This window comes from Agelaius phoeniceus, chromosome 1 (genome assembly GCF_051311805.1).
Source record: "Agelaius phoeniceus isolate bAgePho1 chromosome 1, bAgePho1.hap1, whole genome shotgun sequence".
In the NCBI taxonomy this organism is placed as follows: Eukaryota; Metazoa; Chordata; class Aves; order Passeriformes; family Icteridae; genus Agelaius; species Agelaius phoeniceus.
The window spans coordinates 8,546,300-8,562,910 of NC_135265.1; the positions used below are offsets into that span (position 1 = coordinate 8,546,300).

The 16,611-nt window shown below is 38.1% G+C and overlaps 1 protein-coding gene across 5 annotated transcripts in view; it reads left to right on the top strand.

The window, feature by feature from the left end:
* RBM33 (RNA binding motif protein 33) overlaps positions 1-16,611 on the top strand; it is a 103,385-nt gene that overhangs the window by 19,027 nt on the left and 67,747 nt on the right. For all 5 annotated transcript variants that reach the window (XM_054647310.2, XM_054647317.2, XM_054647343.2 and 2 more), the window contains exons 5-8: positions 2,194-2,485; positions 3,583-3,693; positions 10,408-10,579; positions 15,368-15,573. In XM_054647310.2, coding sequence (XP_054503285.2) covers positions 2,194-2,485; positions 3,583-3,693; positions 10,408-10,579; positions 15,368-15,573 — 781 coding nt within the window. The remainder of the gene's footprint in view (positions 1-2,193; positions 2,486-3,582; positions 3,694-10,407; positions 10,580-15,367; positions 15,574-16,611) is intronic.

A 16,611-nucleotide genomic window follows, 5' to 3' on the forward strand; every position in this document is an offset into this window, starting at 1 on the left:
ACAGGGCTTACTTTGCTGCCTCAGTATTGCTTACTGTGGTAAGCCTCCTTCTGATGCCAGATGTTTTTTTGCCTTTTCTTTAATATATCAGCTTTATGTATCCTCAGTACACTTAGCATGCATACTTGTAATTCCTTAAGTCTGATAATTTATCATAGTCCTAGTGTTCTGTTAGGCCAGGAGACCAAACATCCTGAAGGCCTTGTAGTAGGAGGCTGGAAAACCCTACACTATCTTGGGAAACCAAGGTCCTCTCTGGAATGCATCCTGTAAATTGGAGATTTGGCCCAGCCAGGGGGGAGTTCCTTGGGGTGGGAGAATATCACACTATTCATTCAAACCTCTCATTGGGGCATCTTTGTTAGATATGCTGATTTGTAAGGTCTGTAAATTGTATCTGGGATCTATCATGTGCTGTGTGCATTTTGGTACATTCCACCTTGGTGAAGTGATGCACCATAAGGATCCTTATTAAATACCAAGGTAAAAGCCCTTTATCCCTTAACTGTGTCTGGCTCTTAATTTTTAGGACCAAGGGAAAGGCATCACACCTATATAGTCCTTTTCTGCCATCTTTCTTTTAAAAATCTATCTTACCTCCTAAGACTCTGAGGAAGGCAATTTGTGACTTAAATTTTTGTGTGCAATTACATAGCAAAAAATTTTGAACAGACTTAATAGGATTAAGGCATTTCCATGGGAGTTTACTGAGAATCCTGCCCTGTGAATACCCTGTAGTAATACAGTTTCTCAGCTGAATTATGGGCATTACAAGTCAAAATGAGTGTCTTGTTGTTTTTGCTTTTCAAGCTGGAGTGAAGTAGGAGAGAAAGTGCTTGTAATGCCAAAGTGATGCAGTGCCATTGCTGCTTTTACTGGCCTGTTTTTCCAGCTTTCCCTTATTGCATGCTGTGCAGGGCATGTCATCTGAAGGGCTGTGAATGTATGTATATGTGTAACATACATAGGTCTCCATCTCTGAGATCTCCTGTATTAGCTGTGATTAGGATAAAGACTCTAGTCCCTATGTTGGATTGATGAGGATGTGATAAAATGCTCCACCATCAATCTCTTCATTGGCTGCCATTTTCTCCATGCAGGAGGGAGGGTGGGACTGTTCCCTTCAAGAAGGGGAATCCCAGTTACAGTTCTTGGCTGTATTTTTTGCCTCCTTGAGACACCTGGGTAGCAGAGATGGCTGTGTGACCAAACACAGTGGTGATAAAACATCTCAAATGTGATAATATTGCTCAGTGGAAGCAGGTTTCTGTAGAAAACTTTTGCATTTTTAGCAGCTTTATTGCCAGAGAGAGCCTTTCCCTTGCCCTTATGTTTCCTGTCAACCTCGTGTTTCTGTAGTTGGGAGGATAATGATAATCCTGCATAATGTCTTCACTTTTGTTTTAAATCTTCTCTCTCTTAGAGATGCAAATAGCTCAAAGCTGCCTGGGTCTTGTTCCCCCAAACTTAAGAAAATGGAGAATAATAGGAATGTTATTTAAAAAAAAAATCTTTGTTTTCCTTATACACAGAGCTCTCAAATCAAGAACTAGTCTGCTGTTGGTTAGTTGCTTTTTTGTGTTGATGGCACTGGCTTTTGTAAACAGTAAACCCTGAGCTTTGCTTTGCCTGCCTGAAGATTATAAACTTGCCATTTTTTCTATTGTTTTTTTTCAGTGTCTGTGCTGGTTAAGAATGTCTTAATGATTTACATTACAGTTTTGACTATTTGTTTTATATTAAGTAGAATATTAAATCTATCATAAAAATGCAAGTTTGAATTCAATAATCAAGAATGAACAATGTTAATACATTTAGTAAAAAGTGTTTTACTAGTGTATTCTGAAAGATTAGGAAAATAGATGCAGTTATAGTCATTTTTTGTATTTTTTTTTTGTTATTCTTGGAATTAAAATTGAATCTGGTCTGCTTTGGTTACCAAGCAGGACTTTTGCCAGTTTGACCTGCTAAACCATCTGGTTGGTTTGATTCCCCTGGTCAAATAGCCTGCAGCTGGTGATAAGCTGCATTTTAGTATGCATTATGAGAATGTGGCATGGAGTCAGACAGTATATGGGGTATAATTCTATCCACCAACTTGGAGATTTTACATTTGTTGGCTTTGTTTTGCTGAATCTTTGTGAGTAGTTGCCAGTTAGACTTGAGCCTCTGAATTGTGCCCCTGTCCCCCAGCTCTCCAGGTGTCACAGTGAGCCTCAATGCCACATCTGGGATCCTGACATCGTACGAGTCCATCAACGACCCCTCCCTGGAACACGAGTCTGAGTATGACCAAGGGGAAGATGAAATTGGTTATGACAAATCTGAAGCACCTGAAGAATATGCCTCAGAGTATGCAGAGGAAGGACATTATGAAGGCAATGATCCTGAGCTGACAGAAGACCAAATAGAATATGGGGAAGAGCCTGGAGAAGAAGATGAAGTGCTAGACCTTGAAATCAATGAACCCCTAGATGAATTTCCAGTGAGTTTCCTTCTATTGTATCTTCAAAGATAACATTGCTTCACGTGCATAGGGTTTTAGACTGATTTAAAATCTGTTTACCTCCCTGGGGAGGAGGGGAAATTAGACCTATTATCACTGTCTGCCAGTTTCTTTATCTAGGCTGTGACAAAGTTTGTGTTGACAGCTTGTTTGGCGGTAGGTAATGCTCCTTTGTCATGCTGGAAAGCAGTTGAGAATCATGACCTTGAGGGTTGTATCCTTAAGGAAGAAAACTGCTTTGTGTGGTGGAGATACACTGCCAATTGTTAGAAGTACTTAATGCAAAAGCTTTTATCCAGGCTTTAGACAAGATCTGATAAAGTCCTTCCAAGGTGAAAAGATTATTGACCTGCTAAAGACATCTTTAAGGTGCTAATATCCCAAAGTGATTGATGTCCTGCTTGTTCATCCTTTTTGTAACTGAGAACTGTCTAAACCTGAATAAAGAGATTGGAGGTTAGTTCAGAAAATGTCACCTGCATAATTCAATATAATTTAAGCGGCATATTAGGGAACATGCACTGACTTTAATTGTTAATGAAATGATTTAATCTTAATCAAAACAGTATGTGATCAGTGAGGTGTTTGAAAAAATACAAGCAAACTTAAGCAAGATTTTGCTTTTGTTTTATGTTCATAATTTTTCAGAGTTGAACCCATGCATATGTAAGCCTTTGCAGAATGCTTTAAGAATGTTTATATTTGATGGGGTGAAATCTGATGTTAATGTATATGTGCTGTGGCCAGAAAGTCCTGCAGTGTTTGCTTCGTGAATTTGTAATCAGTGGGTGCAAATGTATAGAAGTAGTTGGGACAAACAGTATTAAATGGGATCTTTATGATGACATTGCTGGGATACGAATGGAAACTGTTTTGGTTTTGATAATTTTGAAATCACTGTCTAGTTAAAAGCCCTGCTGATTATGCTGTATGTGTGCTGTATGTGTATATCACTCACAGTTTACTGTTCCCAGAAATGCAATACTTCTCTTCCACTCTGGAAGCTGCAGCAATGCAGTCAGACCCCACCTATTCATTGGCCTTGTGTTTTTTCACCCTCCTGTTTACTGCTTTAGGATGAAGATTACATGCAATCATATAATGAGCAAGCAATGGAAGAACAAGGAGAGTATGCAGCTGATGAGGAGTTGGAAGAAACCCAGACAATGGCTAATGAATCAGAAGAGGTATGTCATGAATTTAATGGAAACTTTAAATAACGAGTTCTGTTACAATTTGATTTTGTAGAATTGTACATAGAATTATACATAGAATTGTGCTGGATAAGAATTGATGCAACTTTGCCAGTGTTGAATTATTGGTGGTAGTATTCAATGTATAAAATGAATTGTGATAGCATCTATATTGTCAAACATACCAGATCCCCTCTCCCCTTGGGATTAGAATCATAAGGGAAAGCCCAAAATGTGCATATTTAGTTTTGACTTCAACATTAGAAACTTCAGGGGCCCATTTGGGTAGGAAATGACAGTGATACTGCACAGTCTGTTAAATCTCCAAGAGCTGTGGTGCTTCCCTTTCCAGATGGATCATTGTTGCTGGTGGGATGTACATGCAGTTCTTGGGTATCCCCCTTTGAGGGAGGGGGTGTAAGCATGGAAAGTTTGGTGTTTTGGACAGGCAAAGAGATTGCTGTTTTGAAAGTTGTGTTGAGACTGAAATTCCTGTGAGATTTATCCTCTTCAGTGAGGAAAATGGATGAGTTCCTTCATTTGCAATAAGAAAGCTTATAGTAAAGTCTGCCAAGTATGCATTCACTAATTATAGCCTGGTAGTGATGCCTAAAGGTTTTTTAGCTTTTTATATATTTTTCATATATCTACAGCCTTGTAGATTTTTAATACGTATTTGTGTAGGTTGTACTATTTTTCCCTGCCCTCTCTCACAATTTAACAAACCCTACTTTACATTCTTGAAATTCTGTTTAGTCTTATTCTTAAGAAGATAATTCCTGACAAGGACATCTTATGTTCTACCAGAACCTAGGAGACATAACAAGAAAAAAGGGAAGGAGTCCTTGGACCAACTGACCCAGGGCTGGGTTACTGGCATACCTGATTTCCTATTGGATGTACTGGCTAGATAAACTAATTAATTAACCTTATAAAAATTATAGAAATCCTGTATCATGCATGTGCAATGCCATATTTTGTGCAGCTGTAGCTTTCATAAAAGAGTTGCTTTTTTATCTTACCACTTCAACTGTGTTGCAAGGTTTTTCCTTTTGTTATTAGGCAAGAGTATCACAACCATTTTTAATTTGCAGCAAGTTTTTGATGTAAGATTTTTTTATCCTTTCCCCACCAGGAATCTGCTTTAATATTACTTTTATTCCAGTTCTTAATTAAATAGGATTGAATGGATTACCTGCTGAGAAGTGTAGTCAGAGTGTATTTCCTCTTTGGAGCTTTAACTCATCAGGAAATTAATTCCTCAAAGACACAGCAGCATTACTGTATGAAGTTCTCACAACTGGATGTGCTGTGATGCTCCAGTTGTAGCAAACCTATCTTGGTAAAACAACATTTTTTGGTGGGTGGAGATCTGCATTGAAAGGGACCACCTGCATCCTTCAGCCTCCACTGTTGCAAGTGTAACATCTTGCACAAAATACACATTCATGTCGTTAATTTCCTGCTTCCCAAGTGTTAAATCTGCCCTTCAAAAGAGCTGTGACATCCTTGAACACTCTTTATTCCTTCACTGGATTGATACACATTTTTGTTTTGATGTTTTGGAGTGAACTGATGCATTTGTGTGTCTGCAGCCACACTCTGAGATGATGGACACAATGCACATCATGTGAAATTAAATGCATAGCTGGGACTCAATGCCAAACTTATTGCTGTAAAAAACCACAGCTTCATTTTGGGAATGAGAATTCTCTAATATTCACATTGTCTAAATTTGTCTAATTCAGAATTAAATGTGTTTAATTCAAAAGGTACCATTGATGAAAGTTTTAAATTTGTTTTGTAAAGGAAGCTTTTATGGAATTTGTTCATCATATATGGTGAATGTTTTGGCCATATCTTCAGTTATTCTACATTTTGGCTTTATTCTCATGGTTTGTAGACTTTCACAGGTTTCTTTTTTCCAAAACCATGCCATCTTCTTGTTACTTTATTATTTTGTATGGATCTTACTTCCATTTAGCAGTAGGCTCACAGTTGCACTCTCTAAAGAATGGGAGAGAACCTTTCTAGAGTATTCACTTCTGTTCATTGCATGGTTAGATGCCTGCCTCCAGCTCTGAAGAGTTCTGTTCTTTATTCAAGATTTAAGTAACAGCACTTTACCTTAAATCTCATAACATTCAGTGCTTGTAAACAGGGGTAAGGGTTGGCATTCTCCTGCAACAAAAGAGTGGAGCTGGAATGGATCTGGTACAAAGAAAGAACATTATTGTCCCTTGGTTGAAATTTGGCATCTGAGTAACAGAGAAGGATGTTGGGTGTTTTATTTTGAGTAGTTACCACATTAAAACCAGCTAAAGCCTCTTACTATATTGCATGAAGAAATAAGAAATCTTTTTGTAAACCAAGAGAAAAGCTGACTGGCTGGGGAATTGGAACGTGATGGGGGAAACACGTGAATAAGGGAGGTGAGACAATTGTTACAAGTGGCACCCAGGTGGGAGAAGTGAGGAATAGGCAGGTAGAGTTTGTTTTTGAAACAGTGCTCAAAATTGCAGAACTTGAATTTTAAATAAACAAGTCTCAGTGACTTCCTTGAAAAATGTAGCAGTGCTTCAGAAAATATTTTTGTTTTCCTGAGGTATAAAGCAAAACCCAACACCCTGAAGTTTCAGCAGCAAATAGGTGTGACAGAACAGCCACATGAAGTATCATGTCCTAAATATTTTAGAGGGAAAATATCACTAATTGCTTCTGTGAAGTGTTCATAAAAGTTAAATCTCATGAAATTAGAATTCGTAATGTCTTTGTTTTATATTGAAAGTAATCTGTGAAGTCAGTGGTAGAGGATTTTTATCATTCCATAATTTAAACTGTGTCTTGGGTTATGCTGATAAGAAGTGAAGAGTACTTTAGTCAAGAAAGCATTTCATGAAGAAATGCTGCATACTGCTTTTCTTTTGATAGAATAAAGGCTTGGGGAAAAAAAAGACCCATATGTCTTTTTTTTGTAGACAAAATAACATATTATGTCTGATATGTTGCATCTGTGCTTAGCCAAAACTTCTGCACTTCAGTTCTGTTGGTCAGGTTTGAAAACACGACCTGCCAGCCTGGAGGGAAGTGGTGAAAAGAGTGCAAATCAAACCAGCCAATTTTTAAACATATTATAAGGCACTTAGATTTGTTTTTCAGTTCCATTTTTCATCTGTAGAATCGAGGTGCCCTTGGAATAGGGATAATCTCCTCCTATCTGCCCTACTATTTCCTGATCCCCTGGGATTGAACAACTGCATCTTCTTCAGTGTTAACCTGTAGCAGATGCCTCCATTTCCTTTTTTATGGCTTGTTAGTATAAGTTCTTTGTTTCACCTTTAATTTAGTTGTTTTTGCACATCTTCTGAATGTCTGGCACCAAGTTCTCCTGAACACTTTGGGGGTATCCCATGTCTGGGTGGGGGGCATCCCATCTTGGGGAGGATCATACTGTGTCAGTGTTTGTGCAGCATCCCTTGGGCTGTGTCTGTTACATTCCTGCAGCTGCCTGTAAGCTGCTCAGGGCAGGAGCACTCAGCCCTTATCCCAGCAGATCATAACCCAGTGTGAGGAGTCCTGCTCAGTGGCTTTTAGTGGGATTTAGGGCACAGTTATTGAATGAGGATGGCAGGAGCCTCTGACCTCGTGGCAGAAGAAAGGTCATTCTGGTTCTGTGTAAGGGTCAGCAAAGCTCTTTGGTAGCTTTGTGCAAGGTGTCATAGTGGGAAATGTAAAGCTCCCTTTGGGTAGCCTGGGCTGGTGAGTCCAGTCCAGTGACCTCAAGTGGCCATTCAAGGACTGCTAATATCTATGCAGAGATATTCATGATTAGCAGGTATTAAAGCCAATCCTGTAAGTAATAGTATGGCTTAATTCTGTGTCTGCAGTTGTGTCTTTTAGAAACACAGAATCCATTCATGCTGTATCTTGGCAAAACAGCTTCTTCTGTTCAGCTGGAAGATGGAAAAGATCATGTAGGAATCTTGCATTTTCCAACTGCAGAACAAACTGCAAGGGAAGGGTGTGTGCTCCTACCCTGCTCAGCCAGCCTTCCCTGGAGCTGTGTGGAGAGAACATATGGGTGGCTGTCACACATGTTTGGGTCTCCATTGCATAAATCCCTCAATAAAAGGTGTAATGGGTGTAATCAGATTTGGACATGGGTCAGTTACCATTCTCCAGCACTGCCTTGCCTTGGTGCCTGCTTTTTCATTGGCTCCTTTGATATTTTTTGTCTTTGATATTTAATGCTTGTATGGCTGTTGCTGGTTAATGGGTGGCATGAACATTATGCTGATGAATAAAGTGAGTCAGAACAAGGCTTCAGAATTGGTATAAATGGGTAAGAATAGAATAATGCCAGTCTAGAAAAGTTTGGAATTTTTTTTTATTGTTCTGTAGGTAAGTAGTTGTCTGATAGTCTGTCAGAAATTGGGATATTTTCTTTTTAGAGTAGTTTTTTTTTCCCAGAATGAGTAGTTGTCAAAATGCAACAGAGTTTCAGGGTTTTTAATAACATTTCATTAAAACATAGCAGAAGTTTTAAGGACAATGTAGGCTTCATTACCCTTTCTAGTTCTGATTCTAAAGTTTGAGCTACACACAGCTTTGCATGATTAAGTTTAGCACTCACGGATGAGATTACAGGACTGAGACCAGTCTTAGATTAATAAAACCCAGAATTCCAGTGTAGCTTTTAAGGGCCATGGATGTGTCTGGGGTTTGTGCTTTAGAGTAAAACAGGAGGCTCAGTGTAGAGTAAGTATGTCTTGCAAAACAGCTGCTCCAGTTCTGACTTCCAAATCCTGATCCTGAAGGAAAAGTTTCTAAAAAGAAGTAAGACAATAAAATTATGGAGTTTGTGATATTTATGAAAACACTGATTTAATAGAGATATTGCTTCTCCTAGCTCTTTTGGGAGTCCCTCTTTTCAAGTAAAATGCCAACCCTGTCTTTCTCTTGGTGTTGTTTGTTTTCATTAAACCATGTTAGCATCTCTTTCCTTGCTAACATCCCTCCTCTGTTCCACAAGTATCAAATGCTTGCTCTCAAAGGTGTTTTGATTATATGTAGATATGTTAATTAGATGAGTTGTGCTCAGTTTGGGTTTGCTTTTGAGGTTTGGATTTCTTTCAGTCTAGTTGAAGGTGGTTTTTTTCTCCTGTTTTGCCTGTTGTTTTTACCTGCTTTTTTTAAATATGATAAAGCTGTTACACCAAAATAAATATATCTGTAACGTGCAAGCCTTAAAACCTTTTGTAAAATTGGACTGTTCTCTTGGCTGTATATCTTAAAGCAGTTTTGTGAGGTCAGGAAATGGAATGTTTAAAAGTTTGTCTGGAATGTATAACACACAACTTGGGATCAGTAGCCCATTAAAGGCTTGTAACTAAGGACACAGATCATTTATTCACCCGACCCAAGCTGGAGTAGCTTTGAGCTTGAGTTTGTCAGGTTTGCTGTCTTTTTTTAAAGCAGAAACTGTTTTGCCAGGTCACCCTGTCTCTGATCTTGCTTCACACATTTTTATTTTGGTTATGGATGAAGTTAGGCTGCTGGATAGGGAAATTTGCAATCTCTTGCACAATTATGCTATTAATTCTTTCTTGATCTGTGATTTAATATCTGTCCACCTGACTGTCACACTTGCTATGCCTTTCTCATATAAATTTCTGCACTGATCTGGTTAATTAGAAGATTAAACCGTTTTTGCATGTTAGATTTGGCTCATTTTTTAACTGTCCTCAAGCAGCATTAAATTTATGATGTATTTAGTGGCTTTGCATAGAATTAAAATGCATATGCATTTTAATTTAACAGGCTCTAAGAAATGAACAAGTAGGCTTGTACAAGAAATAATCAAATATGCAGCAATCAAAAATTTTTATGGAGAATCACATGATATTAGAACACTTCTAATGCTGTAGAAATCCAGTATAACTTGTGTAACACTCTGGACATTTTCATCAGGCCTACATGCAAAAATGAATTTTTTTTCACTTCTATTCATTTGAAGGAGAGGGACCCATTTTCATTTGGATCATTGTTTTATTTAAATAAATGTTTTCTGTTTTAGAGAGAACTGGAAAATAAATTCTAGAAGCATTCCAATAGCATCCAGAATACAAATGTAGTATTTTCAAATTTATCCAATCCTATTCTTATTCTCCCCATCAATTACTGAATTGAAACTGGGAAGTATTTGAAGAGCAAAGTAAAGGCATACATACCCAGAGGAATGGGATTGAGATACAAGGTTATCTTTGTTTTTGGTTGGTTAGGTTTATTTAACAGTATGGTCCTGACAGTTGTTAAAAGATGAAAAAAAATAGGATTTTACTGTTCCTCTTATTTGAATCTGGTAGTAACCAAAGTTTGCATCATAGTCAATTCAGTGATAAAAATCTGTGTGCAGAAGTACCTACTAATCAGATGGAGGTTCTAACTGGACTTTCAATAATCCCTTAAATATTAGAGCAAATTTATTTTCTAAATACATTTTACTTTATTATTTATTATGTAGTACATATATTTTTATTTAAAAAAAAAATCACCAACTCTTAAATGTTCCCTGAATTATATATGAGCACAATGTATGATGGCAGCAAAATTTGTAGAAAGGGCCTTTTAAAGAAAGCTTGCTTTTGATACTGTTTACAAGAGACTTGGTTTTTTGAGGCTAAATGTCCTCTGGTTTTTGTGATTTAGGCAGCTATTGGGTCTCTGGAACTTCAAGAAGAAACAAAAGAAGAGTCTGATGAGGAGGAGGATGATGATGAAGAGTCTGGACGATTACGTTTCAAAACCGAACGGAAAGAAGGAACCATCATCAGGCTCTCAGATGTGACAAGAGAAAGGAGAAACATTCCAGAAACTTTGGGTGAGGCTTTGTGGCAATGGATTGTTTTGCAGGGCAGTAATGAATGGTAATAAAAGGCAAAGGGTGTTTTAGCTGAGGTGCATTCCAAATGGGTTTGCAACCATGAGACCATATTTCTACAAACCACATAGAGACTGTATCTTGTTTATACAAAAGGTGTTGGTGGATTGAAAAAAAGAGAATATTTTAAAAACAAGAGTGCACTGGAATAACTAAATTTCTGCACATATTGTAAGGTAAAGGACAATTGCATTTGTTCTCATATATCTGTGGATTTATTCTTTAGTTTAATATAAAAATAAGACCAGCCAATACGGAGAAAACCTTATAGTGGAACTTGACTGTTAAAGGAGCAGTGATTTGAATTAGACTTTTAAATGTAATTCTAAGTGATCTGGGATGCAGCTCTGAGATATAAGGAGAAGATGAGGGCACATGTGGATGATCCTATAAAGAGGTTTTTAAACCAATGTTTGGCAAAAGCACAATATTGCTGTTGTGAAATGGTTTCTCTTCATACTACTTTTTCTTAATTATTTGTTGATAGAGACCAGATAACTGACCATGTGGTAGAAGGTTAAACCACAAAAAATTCTGTTTGCATATATAAATATCTGCTTCCTTTTAAGATTATAAAGCAAATTTTTACAGCTGCTATAGTTTAAAAATGAAATTTCATTGCAGACCTACATCTCCTTACTCTAAAATATGAACATAGTTCAGAAAACACTTAAGGAGGAATTAACATTTCAGTTGAAGTTACAAACGTAATTTCCATCCTGTCACATTTTGGTGACCTTTTGTGACAGCTTGTCTCTATTGGAGGAGTGCATTCTTACTTACTGATTAAAGATGTCATTTGAAACCATTTTATTACCAGCAATAGTGAAATTAATCTTGACACTTAGAGACACTAGAAAAATAATTGCTGATTCACTGCATTAACTGTGTGTGTGAGAACGTACCGTCAAGATGAGACCAAGTTTGTGCTGGTAAAAAAGATGTAAAAATACAGTGTTCTCAGTAATGTAGCTAAGATCTTTCCTAAACATTTATTCATCCAAGATAATGTAAAGAATGGATTTTCAAAGTTCAGAAGATGGGTATTGTAGGACAGCTCTGCAATTGATTTCTAGCAATACCAAGTTTGTCACCTTTGATAAGAAGTACATTATCTTCTTTTAGTGCCTGTTGGTGAAGCCTTCTTAGAGTGGAAATTGTCATTATTCTGTGGAGGCAGTTAGATCTTAAGGAAAGTGAAGAGGAAAAATGTCTTTGGTATTACCAAACTAAAGTATTCCTTTTCTATCTAATGAAAAATACAAACTCAAACCCTTAGACTTCTGCAGAACCAATTGCAAAGTGCTAACAAAGGTCATTTGGCTGTGGCAGTACTTCTTGTTATGCCCTGCTTAGTTGGCTTATGTTCACTGTGATGCCTCATGTCTGAGATTTCAGACAGGGCTGAGAAGTTAAGGTGAATGTTCTAAATTTGTCCAGTTGCTCTGTGTCCAGAAAGCACAGAGTATAATCAGTTTGCAGATCTGGATGATGAGGAGAAAAGAAATGACAACAAATTGCATATATATGTAAATGAATATGTGTTTGTAGTTGTGCATGTGTTCTTAGCCAGGGAGGAGCTGTATTCATGTGAATGAACACCTGGCTGTGCTTTGGAAGAGCCCAGGGAGAGAAGGAGAATCTCTTCTTCCTCTGCTCATCCCCTCTTTTCTTGAGCAGTCTGAGGTTGCTTTCAGGGAAACAGGGACTGTTTCTGTTGCTTCCCTCCTTGCAAAACCATCTCCCATGCCTTCTGCTCTGCTTGATCTCTGTGTGTGGGACACAGTGCTCTCAAATTCAATATGCAGCCCCCCTCATAGTAGAGCTGATGATATTTTGATGTGTGGTGGGTGATATGTAGCTACATGCAGCACTTGAGGTGCTCATGGCATCTGTCTTAACTTCTGCAAGAGGGTTCTGAACCTGCATTTAGGTGTCTAAGCAGTGGCATGTTGTGGAGGAAATATACTTGATGTAATCATCTTATTTTTAAAATCCAGTTGTTATATTGTACTTCTGTGGTCATAGGTGTAGTATAAATGTGAATTTGTGTGTGGTTTTGTTTGGGATTTTTTCCAAAGTTGGCCCCTACTCTGGCTGAAAAATTGAGAGTGTGAGCTGTGCCTTTAAGGCCTTAAAAATTTGAGAAATTTTATGTAAAGTGAGGAGGAAAACAACTTATGTATTTTAAAGGGAGTGATTCTGCACATCCAAGATTGACAGACTTGACTTTGCATGGATGCTGTCATCCCTTCCCCAAGCTTAATCAGCACAGTGCTCTGAAGTAATTGTGTTTGGAGCAGCTCATTCTTGTGTCTATTCAGTGTCCTCCAGTGTGTGCTCAGGAGGCTGAGAGACTTGGCCACAGTCTTGCTTTTTAGGAAGCCTAGCTCTGTTCCCAGGTTCATTAAAAATTGCTTTCTCACATGTGATTTCTAAGCTATTTAATAGGAACTTGCTTCTTATCTTGCTTGACCATCATTGGTAGGTACTTGTTGCAATGACTGAACTTTATTTTCCAGACTCCAGCCTTGCTGAGTTCAGGGTTGTAGTGTGGAAGATGTCAGAGAAATTGTCCTGCCTGTCCTATTTCTGGGAGAACAAAACAACTGTCCAAGCAGCAGAATGCTCAGGATGCCCTGCAGGACTTGGATCATTTCTGGATAAGGGATAGAGAGACTCTTTTGCAGCCTAGTGGCACTATTTTCCCTCTTGAATGTAAGGAGAGTAGGGGTCTGTCTTTCAGGCAGGTCAAGTCAAAGCCCACGTTTGCCCTTCCATGTTTGTGGGTTTCTGAAGAAACACTGCTTGCTTCAGGTGTGGAGAGGAAGACGACCTGAAGTAAAAGCTAGATGGTTTTTCCCATCTAACCAGCATTTTTGATCCCTGGCAGCCAAAGGTGGCTATGGCAGTTGTTTTACTTGCATCTAATGTTTTTAATTGCTTTGGGCAAGAGTACATTTCTCTTAATTTTTGTCAGAAATGCACATTTCATACTAAGACTTGAGTGACTGTGGTTCCTTCCCTCATTCTAAGCATTCTGTAAGATTTTCCTCATAAAGCCTGATTGTCTTGGGCTCTGCTATGCCTTGAGGGCAAAGGTTGCATTTCATAAGAGTATTTGTTATGCCATTCAATTGTGGTGTCAGAGTGGAGAGAAAAGGAGGTAGAGAAACTTGTCTCATCACCAATGTGCAAAAATGAAATAGGAAACTTGGGCAGATCCTGGGCTTTTAGAAGTCTGTCCTGTTTGCTGTGTTCTTACAGGCCATCAGCAAGTTCAGAACTTGTAAAAATTGAAAAGCTCCTGCTTTGTGGAGGTGCTGAATACTTCTGAAAACTGGGACATGCAAATTTACAGTCTTTGCAGCTCAGTCATGCAGGTAGTTTTTGTAGCAAAGTAAGAGCAACTGCCGCAGAGGGAATGCTCAGTGCTCACCCTTTTCTGCCCTTCTGTCAATCCTCAACTTCAAAGACTAACAGAGATTACTTATGAAGATGTTAAAGATGGTGGTGATTTAAGTAGCTTTGGCCTTTAGACTCACAAGAAATTGTTAGAGTTTTCTAATTGATTTAGTTATATATTCTTTGGAGAGGATATCTCATGGTGTGGAGACATAGTAGTAATGTCTCCTGCCAGATACTTATTACTTTAATTCTGATATTATGGCCACTGTGTGTAGTGTTGACAAGTAATTACCATATTAATTCAAAATATGCTAAAAACAAATACACTCGTGACAAATAAAAGTAGTTTAATTTTGCATTGTTAGAGGCAGAAATCAATATTAGGGTAACAAAGGATCTGACTAACGTGTGTCAAAAGATTCAGCTGCATGTTTGAGTTAAAGTTTATTACCCCTTGTCAGTGAGTGAAACCTGGTGAGTGGTTCTGCTTATACTTTCATGGTGGGTTTTCTGAAGTCTGTTGTAGACCTGTTCTGTGATTTCAATACCTGGGTCTATTACTGCATTATTTCTTGCTTAATGTCGTCAGCACTATCCAAAGGTTTCAAGCAAATTTGTCCTCTTTGCTGAGTACCAGGTGTTTTCTGGTGTTTACCTGTGGTGTGAGTTGGGTGGGTGTTATCAGCACCATATGTTTGACTTGAACTGAGCACAGATTTTAATGTGTGCTCTCTCTTCAGTGGCATTACTACTTGTGAAGTACAGTTGGTTCTTAAACCACATACAGTAAAACAAAAATTAAGTATTTATGTACTAGAAAGACTTCAGCAAGCAGAATGTTCTTCTTTGGAATAGACCAATGTGCAGAAGAGTCTGGTGCATAAAATCTGTTTATATGGAAGACTCAGCAGATCTTTTACTGTAAAGTTTGCTGCAGATTCGTTGTCTTGCCTGATATGTGCAGAGACGTGAGATGTTAAAGATAACAAAACTTTGAGGGGAGTCACAGCTTCCTCTTAGAGCAGAAAGGCAGACTTCAATACCATCTTGAAAAAGAAAACAACCAAACCTTTTTGTTCATGTTTGTTTCATTTATCTGCTGGTTTTTGCCTGTGCAGAGGAGAGAAGTATCTGTGCTTTTTCCTTTTAAAGGTGTCTTTAACAAAATGTTAACATGCCACCTAAAGGAGATCAAAGTGCCTGCAAATTTTGTTAGTTGCAGGGATTCTTCTGTAGTTCTGGCAGTGTTCTATTTGTCAATGTGTGTTCCACCTTTTCAGCACAAAGCTGAAATAATTTTCCCCATTTCTCTCTCAACAGAGCTTTCTGCAGAAGCCCAAGCAGCACTACGTGAGTTTGAAGAGAGGGAGAGGCAGCTTAAGCAGGGGCGATACGGCTCCAGGAGAGGAGGGAGAAGAGGAGGCTCAGTGATGTGCCATGGAATGGGAGATCAAAGGAGAGACAATAATGATAGGGGAAGAATGAAGGATCACAGGCCTGCACTGCTGCCAAACCAGCCATCAATGGTACCTTTCAGTCCTTAGTATTCTTTGAGCATCCTTGCAGGAAGTTGTGGAGAAATGCATTTTAAATCGTGAATCTTTGCAAAGATGGGATATATATTCCAGTGTAGACCTTCTGCTCTTTCAGGGCACTGTTAGGCAGTATGGGCTTTGTGTGATGTGATGACTGTAAAGAATGTGCTTAATCCTGTTACTGGCTTCACCCTGAGCAATCTCAAGACCTCCAAATGAAAAGTGCATTTTGACTGATGAGTCATAGTCAGACTTATCTGCTGGTTTGCATGAGGATGGAGGAAAAACTGAATAATTCCTCTGAAAAGTCTACATGCAACATGGAAACATGTTCAGTCCCTCTTTATTTATAATAATGTAGTTTAAAAAATACAATTCTGTAAAATACTTCCTGGGTTCTGTCAAGGTAATATTTTTGCTAATACTTTTTTAAAAAATCTATTTGCATATAAGCTATGCTACTATGGAGGTAAATAAAACCCGAGGACAGTAATCAGCACTTCACTACTAGATAAGTTATTATTTTGGGATTTCAAATGAAATTTAGCTTTGTCACTACCTTCTATTTCTCTGCTGTGCTTTGTATCACAATATTAAGACTTTACTTTTTCCATCAAAAAAACCTTAAAAAACCAAAACCATCTCCAGCAAGTGATCAAGAGGTCAGCACTTATTTTTGTTCACTGTCATAAAATATACTGGAAGCTGAGATTGTAGAATAAAGTCTTTATATATCTTTGCAGGACAAAGTCATCTGTGTTAAACAAAGGTGATTTTTTCCAACAGCAGTAAGTAGGAGCTGGTCACTGGCAGGAGTCAGTGGATATCTCAGTGCTTGAGAGCCCTGCAGTAGTAAATTTCGTGCTTTTTAAGCAGTGAAAGTTGGATATTTTTTTTTCTGTTTTGCTGCAGTCCTTGCAAGCTATTTTGATTTTACATTTAAATATTTTTATGTTCATCACAGTGTCCTCTTGTGCATACTATGTAGCTGCTTTGCTTTATGTACACTGAAAGAAGCAAGAAACAGTC